We start from the raw sequence: 19,175 nt of genomic DNA on the forward strand, positions 1-19,175 counted from the left end.
TTTATACAAATGATTTGGATGTGAAGGAGGTATGGTTAGTAAGCTTGCAGATGACATCAAAATTAGAGGTGTAGCAGACAGTGGAGAAGATTATCTCACAGAGTACAACAAGATCTTGATCAGATGAGCCAATGGACCATGGAGTGGCAGATGAAGTTTAATTTAGATGACTATGAGGTGTTGCATTTTGGTAAGGCAAACTAGGGCAGGACTCATATAGTTCATGGTAGGGTCCTGGTGAGTGTTACTGAACAAAGAGACCTTGGGAGTGCAGGTTCATGGTTCCATTAAAGTGGAGTCGTAGGTAGACAGGCACGCTTGCTTTCATGGGTCAGAACACTGAGTGTAGGAGTTGGGACATTGCTGTTGTACAGGACATTTGTGAGGCCATTTCAGAATATTTGCACACTTCTGGTTGCCCTTCTATGTGAAGCGTGTTGTTATACTTGAGGATGCAGAAAAGTTTTACTAGGATATTAGCGGGACTGGAGCGTTTGTGTTATAGGGAGAAGCTGGATAAACTAGGTTTGGTAACTTTTTCACACAGAGGGTGGTGTGTGTATGGAATGTGCTGCCAGAGGAAGTGGTGGGGGCTGGTAAAATTACAACATTTAAAAGGCATCTGGATGGGTACATGAATATGAAAGGTTTAGAGGGATAAGGGCCAAGCGCTGGCAAATGGGATTAGATCAGTTCAGGAAACCTGGTCTGCAGGGACTGAAGGGTCTGTTTCCATGTTGTATGAATCTATGACTCTAAGTGTGGATCTAGCAACATCAAGGGCTTGAGTGTTGTGGTGTGTAGTCACACTTCTAAACAGATTAATTAAAAATGTGTGGATCTAGGAATGTCGGAACTGAAGTAGGTCATTCGGCCCCTCAAGCCTGTTCCATCATATCTGTTGTCAACGACGACAGCCGTCAATAATGATCTGTCTCTTACCTTCCCTTCCTTGATTTTGGTGCCAATGATTTGCCTTCTTTGCTGAATGATTTCAATCAATTGGTCGCACTCTTCGGTGAGCTTGTCCTCTTGACGTGTTGCGTTCACCTGTAAAAAGACAAGGCCACCTCCTTTAGTACCGTCCTGACCTGGCCCAGTTCACGTGTAAGCAAGCAAGGCCATCTCCTTTATTACTGTCCTGACCTGACCCAGTTCATGTTATGCATCCAAAAGGATTTTTCCGGGCCACTTCTGGTGATTGGGGAATGTGGTCAGATGACTGTGTGCTAAACAAAAGTTGCAAGAAACCTAACCAACAGCTTGTGAATGAGCTGACTCAGACCCAGACAATCTGAACTGTCAAGTCCCATTCTATCACAGTCACATGTACCAAGTGTACCTCCTCTTTACCAAATGTCACTTGACTGAAAACTTTTTTATTTAGGAGCCTGTAGATTAGAATTATGGCCATTTCCAATGTTATTCATAAAATAAGGAGGTTTACGAAAGATCCAAATGATCAGTAGTGATAATGGACATACATGAAGACTTGCGATCTCAATTGCCTTTAAATGCATGAAGCCCAATCTACCACCTTGTGCATCATCTCTCCCCTTCCTCCCCACCCAATCTGTCTTCAGCCACATAAGCCCCGTGATCTAGAAATCCCTTTCTAAATGCTTCAGCGGCTTCTCCCACCAGACTTAGTCTTCCCAAACATGACTCTATTTTTTTCAAAAAAAAAATTACTTCTGCAAAGTGCCTTTGAAATATTCACCAATGTTAAAAGGTACAACAGGAATATATCATTTTTTCCAAATGGAGTACAATATGTAAAAACAATTGAAACCTTTAAATATTTCCATTTGTATTTCGATCTGGGTGGTTGAAGTGATGCTGCCTTTATTACGAAAGGAAGAATGGTCTTTGAGGAGGTGAAGGTGCTGTGGCAATGTTGTAAGACAGATTAGTAACCCAGACACCCAGACTAATATTCTGGGAACAGAGATCAAGCCTCATCACAGCAGTTGGAGGAATTTAAATTCAATTAATAAAACAAATCTGGAATGTCTCCCCAGAATATGAATCTATTGTTGTAAAAACCCTCCTGGTTGAGTTGCATCCATCCGAGAAGGAACTCTGCCATTGTTTTTTTCAATATTTTAATTGAAAAAGAAAAGATTTTAAGTTTTTTCCAAAATTACAAAGCCAGTACAAAATAGCATGACAACTTTATAATATAATACCAATAATAGGAAACAAACTACTACTCTACTCGAAAAACTACCGAAACTTTAAAAAAAACCAAAATAAAACCTCTACAAAAATTACAATTCAATAAATAACCAAGGAAAAAGAAGAAAAATAAATATACAAACAAAATAAAATTAAACTATGCTATGGCAAGGTAACTTAAATTATATTCAATTAAATTACTACATTCAGCGCAGTCTCACCGAAGTTCCTCACCACTGGGAGCAGTAGTAAGTAAACTTAGAGTTATAGAGTCATAGAGATGTACAGCATGAAAACAGACCCTTCAGTCCAACCCGTCCATGCCGACCAGATGTCCCAACCCAATCTAGTCCCACCTGCCAGCACCCGGTCCCTATCCCTCCAAACCCTTCCTATTCAAATACCTATCCAAATGCCTCTTAAATGTTGCAATTGCACCAGCCTCCACCACTTCCTCTGGCAGCTTATTCTATACACACACCACTCTCTGCATGAAAAAGTTGACCCGTGGGTCTCTTTTATATCTTTCCCCTCTCACCCTAAACCTATGCCCTCTAGTTCTGGACTCCTCGACCCCAGGGAAAAGACTTTGCCATTTATCCTATCCATGCCCCTCATAATTTTGTAAACCTCTATAAGGTCACCCCTCAGCCTCTGATGCTCCAGGGAAAACAGCCCTAGCCTGTTCAGCCTCTCCCAATAGCTCAAATCCTCCAACCCTGGCAACATCCTTGTAAATCTTTTCTGAACTCTTTCAAGTTTCACAACATCTTTCCTTTACAATAAAAGACAATACTCTCTCCAGCCTTAACACCAGCATTTTTGACAGGATTTTAAAATCTACATTCAGTAATGAAATGGGCCTGTGTAAAGTAAAATCCTCTGGAGCTTTCCCTTTTTTCAGAATAAGAAGATGGGAGGCAGCCCTGACTGAGTAATTGGACATTTTGAAGAGTGGCCCGGCCAGCTTGTCAATAAACACCTTATAAAAACTCACTTTGAAATCCATCTGGTCTGTGCACTTTACCACTCTGGAGCAGCCTCACCACCTCTTGTACTTCCTGGATTGTCAGGGGGGCATTCAGAAAAGACACCTGCTCTGAGGTTACACCCGGAAGATCCAAGGGTCTTAAAAAAGGATTCCATCTTCTTCATTCTGTCCTCACAGCCCTCCAACCGGTACGATTCAAAATAAAACTTTCTAAATGCTGTGTTAATCTTTTTGGCACTGTGAGTCAGAGTACTCTCTCTGATGGATGTAATAGATTAGGGGGCATTCTTCTTTTCGGCCAAGTACGCTTGATATCTACCCGGTTTATCACCATACTCAAATAATCTGTATTTCACAAAACAGATTTTCCTCTTTGCTGTCTGGATGAGTGCAGCATTCAAAGTAGCCCTAAGGTCTGTAATCCGCTGCAATTTGGTAACAGACAATCTGTCAAAGTATGTGAACTCAGCTGCCTTCAGGTGAGTCTCAAGCTGCTCTCCCCTCTGTCACTTCCAGGTCGCAGAGTAAGAAATAATCAAACCCCATGCATAGGTCTTGGCAGTCTCCCACAGCACTGATGGATTACTGACTGTACCTAAGTTAATAGCCCAAAAGATTTTAAACTCCCAGAAAAAATATTCTATAAACTTGCTATCTTTCAGGAGGAGAGAGTCCATGCGCCAGTGCCAGGAGCCCTTCCCGCTACCACCGGCCTTGGCGCATGATCAGAAACGGCTATGTTCCCTATTCTGCAAGACAGCATTGAATTCAAAAAGGTCAATGGGACAAAAACATGTCTAGTATAGCACTTATGCGGATTGCTGAATAAAGGTAAAATCCCTACCTTCGTGGTGAAGACATTTCCACATGCCCACCAACCCCAACTCCCTGTTCAGGTTCACCAACTGCCTGGATTGGGGGGTGGGGGTCATATCCGCAAGACCCTGTCCACCTCGGGTTCAATAATGCGGTTGAAATCTCCCCCTATAATTGTGTGACGTGCCCCCAACGGCCATCAATCTAGAGAGCGCATCTGTTAAGAATTTAAGGGGACGTGCTGGGGGGTGGGGGCAGTATACATTCAGAATCCCATTTTCCTCTCCATCTATTAAAACTTTTAAGAATTATGAACCACCCGCACTCATCCTTAATTGGCCTAGCATTTGAAACGGGAGGTTCTTCCGGATGAGATTACCAACTCCGCTACCCTTCAAATTAAAGGCTGAGAAAAGCACTTGGCCGAATCCTCCCTGTTGCAACTTCAAATGCTCCTTATCGGTTAAATGTGTTTCTTGTAACAAGGCAACATCGATCCTCTCTTTTCTAAGGCTTGAAAGTATCTTTTTTCTCTCAATTGGTGAGTGACTCCCCTGAACATTCCAGGTGCACCATTTAAATGAATGGCTAGCCATGATTGTCTGAAACAGTCTGTGACCCCCTGGGAGGAAGAACCCCACTCACAGTACGCTGAGTGAAAACCATAAACAGTACGTACAAGTTTAAAAATGCAACTTTCAAAACTACCAAATCAAAACTTCTAACAGCTACTTCTACAACATACCAACATATAACATTAATGAAAGGAGGCTTTCCCCCTTTGTCCACAGGGGGCGCTCATACCTCCCATTACTCCTTCTGGTTGAAGCCACACCCCCGCCCCAGACAACACAAAGAAAAAGAGATACCAGCATCTTATAACAAGAAAATTAAAAGTGGGCACTCAACCCGTCCCCTCCATACTGTAGTCCTCAGCATTCTTGGTAGAACAAAAAAAAATCTCTCCCCACTTTCCCCCCACCGCGCCCACCTCCCCCACCATCCCAAACCAGAAAAGACGAACAAAAGAAAATAATAAGAAAAGCAAAGCCAAGAAAACAAAGGATGATGGGAAGGGAGCGAGAAGGGAGAGGAGACAAAAAAAATGGAAATAATTATGACCCTGACATATATTAAAAATACCAAGACCACCCACCAACAACCAGGTAAACCAGGCAAATTACAGAGAAGAAACAAAATAAACATAATTTGTCTATATACTTCAAGCCATTTTAAAGTCCTTTGCCTTTTCCGGTGAACCAAAATTGAACACCAGCCTTGCCGGGTTTTCACCATCCCACCAGACCTCCCCCTCACTGAGGACGAACGATCAGTCCTCAGCAAAGGACTCACCTTCATCCCCCTCCGTCCACGCATCAATGAATTTAATACACGCCGTGACGTCGAACAATTCTTCTATCGCCTCCGAGCTTACTTTCACAATCAGGATTCCCGCCCACCTTCCGAGGACACCTTTGCCCACCTCCAACACACTGCATCCACCTGGACACCTCGCGCTGGCCTATTACCTGCCCTCGACCTCTTCATTTCCAACTGCCGCCGGGACATTAGCCGCCTCAAGCTGTCTACCCCCCTTCCCCACTCTAAGCTCTCACCCTCACAACGCGCAGCCCTCCAATCCCTCTGCTCCAATCCCAACCTCACCATTAAGCCAGCGGATAAAGGGGGTGCAGTGGTAGTCTGGCGCACTGACCTCTACACCGCTGAAGCTAAATGCCAACTCGAGGACACCTCTTCCTACTGCCTCCTAGGCCATGACCCCACCCCCCATCACCAAACCATCATCTCCCAGACCATATAGAACCTCATCACCTCAGGAGATCTCCCACCCACAGCTTCCAACCTCATAGTCCGGGAACCCCGCACTACCTGGTTCTACCTCCTTCCCGAGATCCACAAGCCTGACCACCCTGGCCGACCCATTGTCTCAGCATGCTCCTGCCCCACTGAATTCATCTCTACCTACCTCGACACTGTCCTATCCCCCCTAGTCCAGGAACTCCCCACATACGTTCGAGACACCACCCACGCCCTCCACCTCCTCCAAGACTTCCATTTCCCCGGCCCACAACGCCTCATCTTCACCATGGATATCCAATCCCTCTACACCTCCATCCACCATGACCAGGGCCTCCAAGCCCTCCGTTTTTTCCTCTCCAGATGTCCCCAACAGTACCCTTCCAGCGACACTCTCATTCGTTTGGCCGAACTGGTCCTCACCCTTAACAATTTCTCCTTTGAATCCTCCCACTTCCTCCAGACCAAAGGGGTAGCCATGGGCACATGTATGGGCCCCAGCTATGACTGTCTCTTTGTTGGCTACATAGAACAGTTGATCTTCCGTAATTACACCGGCACCATTCCCCACCTCTTCCTCCGCTACATTGATGACTGCATTGGCGCCACCTCGTGCTCCCGCGAGGAGGTTGAGCAATTCGTCAACTTCACCAACACATTCCACCCTGACCTTAAATTTACCTGGACCATCTCTGACATCTCCCTCCCCTTCCTGGACCTCTCCATCCCCATTAATGATGACCGACTTGACACGGACATTTTTTACAAACCCACCGACTCCCACAGCTACCTGGATTACACCTCTTCCCACCCTATCTCTTGCAAAAATGCCATCCCGTATTCCCAATTCCTCCGCCTCCGTCGTATCTGCTCCCAGGAGGACCAGTTCCACCATAGAACACACCAGATGGCCTCCTTCTTTAGAGACCGCAATTTCCCTTCCCACGTGGTTAAAGATGCCCTCCAACGCATCTTGTCCACATCCCGCACCTCTGCCCTCAGACCACACCCCTCCAACCGTAACAAGGACAGAACGCCCCTGGCGCTCACCTTCCACCCTACCAACCTTCGCATAAACCAAATCATCCGCCGACATTTCCACCACCTCCAAAAAGACCCCACCACCAGGGATATATTTCCCTCCCCACCCCTTTCTGCCTTCCGCAAAGACCGTTCCCTCCGTGACTATCTGGTCAGGTCCACGCCGCCCTACAACCCACCCTCCCATCCGGGCACTTTCCCCTGCCACCGCAGGAACTGTAAAACCTGTGCCCACACCTCCTCTCTCACCTCTATCCAAGGCCCTAAAGGAGCCTTCCACATCCATCAAAGTTTTACCTGCACATCCACTAATATCATTTATTGTATCTGCTGCTCCCGATGCGGTCTCCGCTACATTGGGGAGACTGGGCGCCTCCTAGCAGAGGGTTCTAGGAACATCTCCGAGATACCCACACCAATCAACCACACCGCCCTGTGGCCCAACATTTCAACTCCCCCTCCCACTCTGCCGAGGACATGGAGGTCCTGGGCCTCCTTCACCACCGCTCCCTCACCACCAGACACCTGGAGGAAGAACGCCTCATCTTCCACCTCGGAACACTTCAACCCCAGGGCATCAATGTGGACTTCAACAGCTTCCTCATTTCCCCTTCCCCCACCTCATCCTAGTTTCAAACTTCCAGCTCAGCACTCTCCCCATGACTTGTCCGGACTTGTCCAACCGGCTTATCTTCTTTTCCACCTATCCACTCCACCCACTCCTCCCTGACCTATCACCTTCATCTCCTCCCCCACTCACCCACTGTACTCTATGCTACTCTCTCCCCACCCACACCCTGCTCGAGCTTATCTCTCCATGCTTCCAGCTCACTGCCTTTGTTCCTGATGAAGGGCTTTTGCCCGAAACGTCGATTTCGCTGCTCGTTGGATGCTGCCTGAACTGCTGTGCTCTTCCAGCACCACTGATCCAAAATCTGGTTTCCAGAATCTGCAGTCATTGTTTTTACCCCTTTTACAAAATTGAACATGGACCCTCTGCAGCCAAAACACAAGGGTATCTGACAGAATACTGGATATTCAAGTCCCTCAGCCCCTTTTTACCTCATCAAAGGTCTTATTTTTATGTATCACAACCGGAGAGATGTCCTGGAAAAGCATAATCCTTGATCCTTTGTATATGAGAGTTTGTGGATCCTTCTCCAGTGCTCAAGAGGCTTCCAGCACCATTTGCTTATCTCTGTAATGCTGGAGTCGCGGGGGCGCTGGTCCAATCCGGGTCTGCACACTGCGACCTTGTGGACCTGTTCGACCCGCACCTAGCCTACCTCGACTTCCAGCTTCAAAAGCTGCGGGAGCCATTGCTCCAAGAAGCTGACGAGCCCTCCTTCTTCCCCCTGTTCAGGAAGCCCCACCAAATGGATGTTCTTCCGATGGCCTCAAAAATCGAGGTCATCGACCTGCTCCTCCAAGGCCCGCACCCACCGTTCCAGGGCCTGAACCCGGCCCGCTGAGGATTCCGTCGCTGTCTCGGAAACTGCGGCCCATTGCTCCGCCTCCCCGACACGCTGCCTGAGGCACTGGATCTCCTGGTCATGCCTCTGCAGCATGGCTGAGATCATTTCAAGTCTGGCCCAGGTCTCTTCCATCAATGAATCGATCTTCTCTCGGAGTTTCACAAACTCATAGATCAGGCTCTGCTCCATGGGTGAGTCTCCTGGGGTGGTCACAGAGGCCAACGCTGTGGCCACGGGTGGGTCTGTTGTTGCAAGGGCGTCCCTGCCTGATGGGATCCTCATGCTCCCTTCCCTTTAGCCATTTTCTTAACTCGTTTAAACTAGTACTAGATAGTTCTAGGGTGTCAAGAAATAGCTATTTCATGCACATTAAACAGTAAAGGGAGGGTGAGTGCCCCTCTTTGAGTGGGTTCTGGTGCAGAGCTCAGCAAAGCAGACCTACTGGGTTGCCGCCATCTTGAGTCTCCCACTCTGCCAACGTTAATTGGTCTGGCTTACATGTGACTCCAGATACATAGCAGATAACTTGAGAGAGGGGGGCGGGGGGCGGGGAGAGAGAGAGAAAGAGAGAAAGAGAGAGAGAGAGAGAGAGAGAGAGCACAGACATTCTTAATATTAAGTGGAAAAATAAAGAAATAAAGGACCACTCCACACTGCCTGCACCTCCTGCTCGTCCTGCACCCACCATCTTCACCTGATGTATCAATACTTCTCCATGTTGAACACCACTTGGGAGAAGCACTGAGATGGACAGGGATATAGAATTTACTCTGGGTGAGAGATTTCAATGTCCACCACCAGGATGGAACCACTACCAGTCAAGTTGGTCAAGTCCTAATTGACATAGCTGACTAGTGCAGGCAGCAAGGGAACCAATGAAAAGGGAAATCTCTGTCTGAGCTCATCTTTACCCCATCTACCCTCTGAGGATGTATCTGTCCATGACGGTATTTGGGAAAGCTGACCATTGCGCTGTCCTTGAGAGACGTCCGGTTTTTAAACCGAGGAGATCCACCATTGTGTTGGGTGGCACAATCAACAAATGGAGTGGAGCATGAACAGATCGAGCAGTCCAGGTCTGGGCATCAGTGAGGTGCTGTGGGCCATCAGCAACAATAGAATTGTACTCTGTCACAATCTGAAACCTCAAGGCCCCGGCATATCCCTCACTCTTCCATTACCTGCAAGCCAGGGGGGATCGACCCTGGTTTGGTGGAGAGTGCATGCCAGCAGCACTACCAGGCATACCAAAAACTGAAGTCATGATGTGGAGGTGCCAGTGTTGGACTGGGGTGGACAAAGTTTAAAAATCGCACAACACCAGGTTAGAGTCCAACAGGTTTATTTGGAAGCACTAGCTTTTTGAGCACCACTCCTTCATCAGGTGGTTCTTCACCAGACGGAGCAGCGCTCTGAAAGCTAGTGCTTCCAAATAACCCTGCTGGACTGTAACCTGGTGTTGTGTGACTTTTAACTTAAAACTGAAGTGGTAATCTGGTGAAGCAACAATACAGTTGATCTTGCATGCCAAACATCATAAGCAGCGAGTGATAGACAGAGCTAAGTGATCCCACAACCAACAGATCCGATCTAAGCTCTGCAGTCCTGTTCACATCCAGTTGTGAATGGTGGTGGTCACTTAAACAACTCTCTGGAGGAGGCGGCTCCATAAATACCCCCTACTTCAGTGACCGGACTGCCCTGCACATTACTGTAACAGACAGGACTGAAGTTACAAAGGAGGATGGTCATGGCTATTTGAGGTCAGTTATCTTTGCCCTCTGCTATTGCCCGGGATATATAGTGTCTAATCAACTTATTTGGAGATCTTATTACTCAACCCTGGAGCGGGTGGGCCTTGAACCTGGGCAGTTTCGCAGGATAAGGCCCAAGATCAACCACCTTCAGGTGCTTCATCACCGATGTTCCCTCCTTCATAAGGTCGGGGGGGGGGGGGTGGGAATGCTTGCTGATGATCACAACGCTCAGCACCATTCGTGACTCAGATACTGAAGCAGTCTATGTTCAAATGCAGCACAATATCCAGGCTTGGGTTGATAAGTTGAAAGCAATATTTGGACCACACCAGTGCCAGGCCATGTCCATCTCCAATAATTGGGCTGAGGAGTGGCAGATGGAGTTTAATTCAGATAAATGTGAGGTGCTGCATTTTGCAAATCTTAGCAGGACTTATACACTAAATGGTAAGGTCCTAGGGAGTGTTGCTGAACAAAGAGACTTTGGAGTGCAGGTTCATAGCTCCTTGAAAGCGAAGTTGCAGGTAGATAGGATAGTGAAGAAGGCGTTTGGTATGCTTTCCTTTATTGGTCAGAGTATTGAGTACAGGAGTTGGGAAGTCATGTTGCAGCTGTACAGGACATTGGTTAGGCCACATTTGAATACTGCATGCAATTCTGGTCTCCTTCCTATTGGAAAGATGCTGTGAAACTTGAAAGGGTTCAGAAAATATTTACAAGGATGTTGCCAGGGTTGGAGGATTTGAGCTATCGGAGAGGTTCAATAGGCTGAGGCTGTTTTCCCTGGAACATTGGAGGCTGAGGGGTGACCTTATAGAGGTTTACAAAATCATGAGGGGCATGGATAGGATAAATAGACAAAGTCTCTTCCCCAAGTCGGGGAGTCCAGAACTAGAAGGCATAGGTTTAGGGTGGGAGGGGTTAAGATATAAAAGAGACCTAAGGGGCAACTTTTTCACACAGAGGGTGGTACGTGTATGGAATGAGCTGCCAGAGGGAGTGGTGGAGGCTGGTACAATTGTAACATTTATAATCATCTAGATGCCTTCTATGAATAGGAAGGGTTTGGAGGGATATGGGCCTGGTGCTGGCAGGTGGGACAAGATTGGTTTGGGATATCTGGTCGGCATGGACGATGGTCTGTTTCTGTACTGTACATCTCTATGACTCGATGAAAGAAAATCTAATAATTGCCCCATGATATTCAATAGCATTACCAACAGTCAACCTCCCATTATCAACATCCTGGGGACTTAACATTGCCCAGAAACTGAACTGGACCAGCCATATAAGTCGGTGAGGGCTGGAGATCAGAGTCGAGACTGTGGTGCTGGAAAAGCACAGCAGGTTAGGCAGCATCCGAGGGGCAGGAGAATCGATGTTTCGGGCATAAGCCCTTCAGTATGACTCACTTTCGACAGCCATATGATTACGTGGCTACAACAGCAGCTCTGTATTGGAAGCCTCAATTCCTGACTCCCCTATGTTATAATGTAAATGGAGATGAAATACTTCCCACTTGGCTGAGTGCAACTCCAATGGCATTCAAGTAGCTCAGCACTGTGCAGGAGATAGCAACCCAATTGATTGGCACCTCATCCACCAGCTTAAATATTCACTCATTTCATCTCTGATGCACGGTGGCCACAATGTGTACCATCCACAAGATGCAGTACAGTAACTCATTAAAGATTGCACAACACTAACTTCCAAGACCTCTACTGGCTAGTGTTATGTACCAGAGCAGACACCCTCTAAACAAGCTATGAAAGTAGCCTTGACCCTAACTACTTCTTATTTTAAAGGTAAATGTCAGCTGCTGTGTTCCAATTTAATTGGTTGAACTACTAGAAGTTAAGGAAATCACAATTTATTCAAACACTATTGTTAAAATACAACAGAAGAGAGAAGGACTTGGGAGTAATAACTCGATTGGAAAAATGAACAGAATAACTATTACTAATTACATGTTTCCATATCATAACATCCCATAAATACACCCCTTAGCAAACAGGCAAATAGGGAAATCAGATTTTCTCACATGAAGTGTCTGAAAAGGAAGAGAAAGCCTGCTTCTGGCTGTAGCCGAGAGAGGGGAAAACAATAGTTTCTACTTCAATACTCCAGCAGCTTCTGCTAATTTAGAAGCTTAAAAGAAAACTAGAGATCTGTGACAGCTGGTGACACCCCATCCTGGCTGCTTTTATTGCTCTAATGACCGTTCTGAGGGAGGATCAGAAGGGATTGATCAGAAGGGTCTGTCCTGAGAAAGGGCACTGCACCCAAAAGGTTAACTCTGATTTCTCTCCAGGGAGGCTGCCAGACCTGCTGAGCTTTTCCAGTAATTTCTGTTTTCATTGCCTATGTAGTGCGTGTGTTTATCTGTACATGATGGATAATCTTAACTTCAGCTTAGAAATATGATCTTACCAAATTATTCACTCTTAACATCTTCAAATTCAATGCCATTTACTGGGTGAATATTCCTTCATCTTATTAACATCACAGCAATGACCTTTCTAGAAAATTGACCCTTTTGTTTTAAGGATGGTGCAGACCACATTCACCACTGATAATTCTCTGTAAACGCAGTTTTAAAAATAAAATCTACATTGATGTGCATTAGCCATTTCCTGTCTGAGAAAAAGGAATGGCAACTTTCCCTTTTGATCTGGAGGTTAAATCATTTTTCATGTTCCCTTCTGATGTCCTGTGGATCTATAATTCATGAAGACTGACGTGAAACCAGAAGCTAATGCAATTTCACAAAATGCATCTGATGGATACATGTAGCTACGAGCAAACTGATTTCATGATCTGAAAACAAGCGAACAGAGCAGATCTTCTTGTATAAAAGGCTGATTTAAGAAGGTGGTTGCTATGGTTACCTGGAACCAAAGTAGGCTGCTCCTGTCTGTCTGTGCAGGCCCACTGACGTCTTCCTGTGCTTCTGGCCCTTAATGATGTCCTCCTCAGGGAAAGATACAAGGGCAAAGAGGGAAAATTGCAAACCTCAGTGTGAAAGTAACTTTGTTTGGACAGTTCCCTGCTATCCCAGTTCCCCTGGAATCTGACCTTCAACACCATAAACTTGGAGTTCTCACAGCACCAACAAAGGTATAACAATCTGGCTGTGCGACTGGATTTATCTTCTTAATAGACGCTCTCACTTTAAGCAGGCCCCACTCTCTCACGATGGAGAAAGTTAGGATGGAATGGTTCATCGACAAAATGATGAACCCTCCCAGTCTTGATACTTTAACGTGGTTTCATACAGTGATCACTCCGTCACAAAGATGTGCCAAGGTTCAGAGAGGGGCAGGGAGAACAGTGCAAATGCATTCAATCCCCTAAAGCCCACCACAACAGGAAAAACATAAAGCATCTCCATTCAGTTAATGAATAGTTTCCACAGCACTGGAGGGAATGTCTGCCGATTGGTCCAACAATAACATACCCCACCTTTAACTCATAAAGACAAATCTGCCTGAGCACAGTGAGATGTCAGCAACCTCTGTGGCTCTGGGCCAACAATAACACTCCAAACAACAACACTGCCTTTCCTTTCTTTAATTAACAGGCTTCTCCAGGAACTTGACAGTGGAAAGCCTCCCTCCAGGGTTAAAACTGACAGAGCCACTTCTGCAATGATAAGCCAGCCTCAATTCTTATCGCTGTCCTTTGGAAGCTATTCAGAAAGAGCTTTCGGGCAGGTGCAGAGCATTGATGGTTAAGTTATTAAAGTTGATCCCCTGTCAGATAGTGTTAATATAACTTCTGCTGAGGTCCAAGCTGTAATTAGGCAAGGAGAAGAGACAGATCAAGACTCACTGTAAAATGTAAAATATAATTGAGCCAATTTTCTCACTTGACTGCCTCTAACATGCGCCCATCATTCACAAAGACACTCACACAGAGTGAATGGGTATTTTCAATGGAACAGGGCAACATTCAAATACAGATTGAAAGGAGGACATGTGCGGACTTGTTCTTATTATTGTAGTGCTCCCCTGGCTAGCTATCCTCCTTCCAAATTCTGTAAACCTGACCTCATCTTAAATTCCACGCTCTCTATTTTAACCAAAACCCTTTCAGCCATCATTTCTCTGTTTCTGAAGTACATTGACGCCCAGCAGTCAGGGAGTGCCTCAAACTCCTTCCCCTTGTACATTGCTGCTCCACACACCCTTAAGGTCAACAGCTCTGCAAGATAGCCACACTCCTCCAACTTGAAACCTTTGTGCATTCTTCCTGCCGCCAGGAGCAGTTACACTGTCTGCTGCCCAAGCCTTGAAACCTCTTCCTTTAGCCAAGCCTTTGGTCACCTGCCCTTGTATCCTCTCCCGTGACTCAGCGTCAAATTCTCAGGTCACAGGTTCAGAGAGACCTACAGTACAGAGAAAGGCCCTTCAGTTCATCATCTCCATGCCAGTGAAAAACAACCATCTAACTATTCCCATTCCATTTTCCAGCACTTGGCCCACAGTCTTGTATATCTTTGCAAAAGCAGATCTAAATACTACTTAAATGTTATGAGGGTTTCTGCATCTGCTTCTATCTCCATTACAGGCAGTGAGCTCCAGATTTCCACAACATCTGAGCAAAAACAAATTTCCTCACATTCCTCTAAGCTTCCTGCCCCTCACCTACAACTGATGCCCCTTGTCATTGACCCTGCCATCAAAGGGAAAGGTTTCTTCCTGTCTACCCAATCTATGCCCCTCAAAAGTTTAAACATTGTAATCATGTCCCCTCCCCACCTTCTCCAGTGTTATCACAGCCCTCTTATAATGTGGATTCCAGAACTACACACAGCAGTCTAGTTGGGGCCCAACCAACACTTTATACAGTTCCAGCATAACCACCACCACCCCCCCCACCCGCTCTTAAATTCTATGCCACAGCTAATGTATGTCAAATGGCTTCTTAACCACTTTATTGACTCGCCACACTCCCTTAAAAGGATTGGTGAACATGCACACTAAGGTTCCTTGGATCCTCAGTGTTTTCCAGGATCCTACCACTCATATTCCAGTGCCCTGTTGGTCCTGCCTAGTACATCACCTCACACCTATCCAGATTGAATTCCAATTACCACTGATCAGCCTATTGAAGCAGGCTGGCTGTACCGGCCTGTAATCTAAGGTTAACCTTCTCGGTTTTTACCACCCCACCCATTTTTGTTTATTCTGTGACTTTACTGATCAACCCTCCTACATTCAAGTCCAAATTATTGATATAAGCCACAAAGAGCAAGGGCCCCAACATTGGCCCCCTATGGATTTCACTGGACATAGACATCCAGTCAGAAAAAATGCTCCTCTGACATCACCATCTGCTTCTTGCCAATCGTGGGTCCAATTTGCCAAAGTTCATTGGATCCTGTTGACTCTTACCCTTTCTGTCAGTCTCCCATGTGGGACCTTATCAGAGACCATGTTGAAGTCCAAGTATACCACATCAAACGTATGAGCCTCATCTACACAGGAAAATTCAATCAAGTTTGTCAGACATGACCTCCCTTCAACAAAACCATGTCTACCGTTCTGGATTAATCTCGGCCTGTCCAAGTGCAGATTAATTCTGTCCCTGAGAATTGCTTCCAAGTTTTCCTACCACCCAAGATTAGGCTGACCGGCCTGTAGTTTCCTGGTTTATACCTGCTTCCTTTTTCAATAATGGATCACATCGGTTGTTCTCCAATCCCCTGGCACCTCTCTTATGGCTACAGAGGAATTGCAAATTATTGGCTAGATCCCTGCTGTTTCCTCCCTTGCCTCATTCAACAGCCTGGGATATGTTTCATCCAACCCTCATGATTTATCAAGTTTTAAGCCTGCCAAAGCACTTTCCTCTCTGTCTATCCTAATTTCTTTAGTTGTATCACAGTCCTTTTCCCTGATTCCTACATCCATATTGTCCCTGTCGCTAGTGAGCACCCGTTTAGAACCCACCCACATTCTCTGGCTCCATGCACAAATTACCTCTGTGGACTGTAATGGGTCTTACTCTTTCCCTTGTTATCCTTTTACCTGTAACGTATCTGTAAAGCAACTTAGAATTTGCCTTTACTTTACTCACCAGTATCCTTTTGTATCCCTTTCCAGTTCTCCTCATCTCCCTTTTAAGTTCCCTCTTGGTCCTTTACTGAATTCTGCCCTTGGTATTTACCTTTTCTCTAAATCCAATGCCGTATATCCCTTGATATCCAGCATTCACGGGATTTTTTTTGCCAGGGTAGGAGGATTTCAGCTATGGGGAGAGGCTGAATAGAATGGGGTTATTTTCCCTGGAGTATTGGAGGCTGAGGGGTGAACGTACAGAGGCTTATGGCATGGTCTTTTAACTGGGTTGGGGGAGTCCAAAACTAGAGCGCATAGGTTTAAGGTGAGAGGAGACAGATTTAAAAGGGATCAAAGGGGCAACTTTTTCCACAGAGAGGTTAGTGTGTGTTTGGAATGAGCTGCCAAAGGAAGTCATTGGCTGGTACAATTAAAACATTTAAAAAGGCATCTGGATGGGTATATATGAATAGGAAGGAGTTTAGAGGGATATGGGCCACGTGCTGGCAAATGTGACTAGAGTAATTTAGGATATCTGGTGGGCACGGATGAGTTGGACCCAAGTGTTTGTTTCTGAGCTGTATATTTCTAGGAGTCTACGACTCTATGTTGGCCCAGTACTCTCCCTATTTCCTTCTTGAATACATCTCAATGTTCTGAGACAGAGTTACCTGAAAGGAAGTATGCACTCCAAGTCCACTCTGCCTAAATCATATCTAATCTTATTGAATCTTTATCCTTTTCCATGACAATCTTGAATTTAACTGAGTTCCGATCACTGCCTTGTTTCATTACATAAAAAGCCCTGCAGGAGAGAGTGAAGTCCAGGACTTAACGTTAGGTACTGCCTTAAAGAGCTGCCCTGGATGCATTTCAAAAATTCACTCCCTTCAAGCCTTTCACGCAATGACTACCTGAGATAATGTTGGAGACATTGAAATCGCTACTTTCACAACCTTGCTACTTATATGCTTCCCTGAAATTTGGCTACTAATCTGCTCTTCTCTCATTAGGGAACTATAATACACTCCCAATGAGATGATCACTCCATTTTGGTTCTACCTATAAGGCTTATCTTGAGAAGCCTTCTAAGATGTCATCTCTCCTTACTGCTGTAATAGATTCCTTATTTGACACCTCCTCTTTTATCCCCTTCCCTGTCTTGCCTGAAGACTGTGTATCCTGGAATATTGAGCTTCAAATCCTGATCATCTCTCAGCCAAGTTTCAGTGACTGCACTTGACATCAAGGCTGCATCTGTTCAAGAGTGGAATCAAGGAGCCCTAGCAAAACTGGAATCAATGGGCAGCAGGTTGCAACTCTCTGCTGGTTGGAGTCATACCTGGCACATAGGAAAATGGTTGTGGTTGTCGGAGGTCAGTCATCTCAGCTCCAGGACATCTTGCAGGAGTTCCTCAGGGAAGTCTCCTAGGCCCAACCATCTTTAGCTTCCTCCATTGTAAGGTCAGGATTGGGGATGTTCGCTGATGAGTGCACAATGTTCGCACTAGCAATTTCTCAAATAATGAAGCAATCCATGATCAAATGCAACAAGATCTGGACAACACCCAGGCTTGGGCTGACCAGTGGCAAGTAACCATTGCCTACACAAATGCCAGGCTATGACAATCTCCAATAAGCAACAATCTAACCACAACCCTTGCCATTCAATGGTGTTACCATCACTGAATCTCCCACTTTCAATATCCTGTGGGTTACTATTAACCAGAAACTCAACAGGACTGGCCACATAAACACAATATGTGATGAACAGGTCAGAGGCTAGAAATACTATGGTGAGTAACTCACCTCCTGACTCCCCAAAGCCTACAAGGCACAAGCCAAGAGTGTGATGGAATACTCCCCACTTGCTTGGATGAGTGCAGACCCAACAACACTCAAGAAGCTTGACACCATCCAGGACAAAGCAGCCCACTTGTTTGGGGCCACATCCAGAAGCATCCACTCCCTCCACCACTGATCCTCAGTAGCAGTAGTACCATCCATATACTTTGTAGGGTATGATCTGCCTGTACTGCATACAAAACAAAACTTTTCACTGTACCTAGGTACATGTGACAATAATAAATCCAATCAAATATCCACGAGGTACACTGCAGAGATTCACCAAAGATCCTTAGACTGCACCTTCCAAACCCATGACCACTTCCATCCAGGAGGACAACAGCAGCAGAGATAAGGGAACACCACCAACTGGTAAATTCCTCTCCAAGCCACTCACCATCCTGACTTGGAAATATATTGTCATTCCTTCATGGTCGCTGGGTCAAAATCCTGGAATTCCCACCCTAAGGGTATAGTGGGAACCCACAGCACATGGATTGCAGCAGTTCACCCCCACCTTCTCCAGGGGCAACTAGGGACAGGCAATAAATGCTGGGCATAGCCAGCAACGCACACGTCTCACAAGAGGTAAAAAAAATCATGCCCCATGTTTTAATTTGCTTACCTTCTTTGCTTGTCAAACTTCAAGCATTAAAATAAATACCACCCATCCTTGCCCACCTCCCTGGTGCCGAAAATGTCTCATAACATCCGTGCTTTCCCAGTTCACTGGCTGACTCTTCTAATTTTGGCCGTTTATCTTCCCTGTTGAACATTCTCCCTGGATCCCACCTCCCTGGCAAATTCATTTAAACACTTCCCACCGGCAGCATCAAACCTCTCAACAAGGATTGCTGGTCCCATTCCAATTCAGATGCAACCTGTCTGCGTTTTACAGTCCCCACCATCCCCCCAAAATGGTCCCAATGTCGCAGAAATTTAAACCCCTCCCTCCTGCACCATCTCTCCAGTCACACGTTCATCTGGACTAACCACCTGTTTCTCTACTCACTTGTATGTAGCATTACAATTAATCCAGAGATTACAACCCCTGGTGTTCTGGAGAAGGGTCAGTGGACCTAAAAGATTAACTCTGCTTTTCTCTGCATACGCTGCCAGCAATTTGTTTATTTTTACCTTATTGGGTCCTATTCTTTAATCTACCTCCTTGCTCCCTAACTTCTGCTTTCAG

At 45.8% G+C, this 19,175-nt stretch overlaps 1 protein-coding gene across 4 annotated transcripts in view; it reads right to left on the reverse strand.

Annotated features, from left to right (window-relative positions):
- The window catches only part of mid1 (midline 1), a 357,996-nt gene that overhangs the window by 47,162 nt on the left and 291,659 nt on the right, over positions 1 to 19,175 (reverse strand). For all 4 annotated transcript variants that reach the window (XM_060833420.1, XM_060833419.1, XM_060833421.1 and 1 more), the window contains exon 4: positions 943 to 1,050. In XM_060833420.1, the coding sequence (XP_060689403.1) occupies positions 943 to 1,050 (108 nt within the window). The remainder of the gene's footprint in view (positions 1 to 942; positions 1,051 to 19,175) is intronic.

This window comes from Hemiscyllium ocellatum, chromosome 12, assembly GCF_020745735.1.
Source record: "Hemiscyllium ocellatum isolate sHemOce1 chromosome 12, sHemOce1.pat.X.cur, whole genome shotgun sequence".
In the NCBI taxonomy this organism is placed as follows: domain Eukaryota; kingdom Metazoa; phylum Chordata; class Chondrichthyes; order Orectolobiformes; family Hemiscylliidae; genus Hemiscyllium; species Hemiscyllium ocellatum.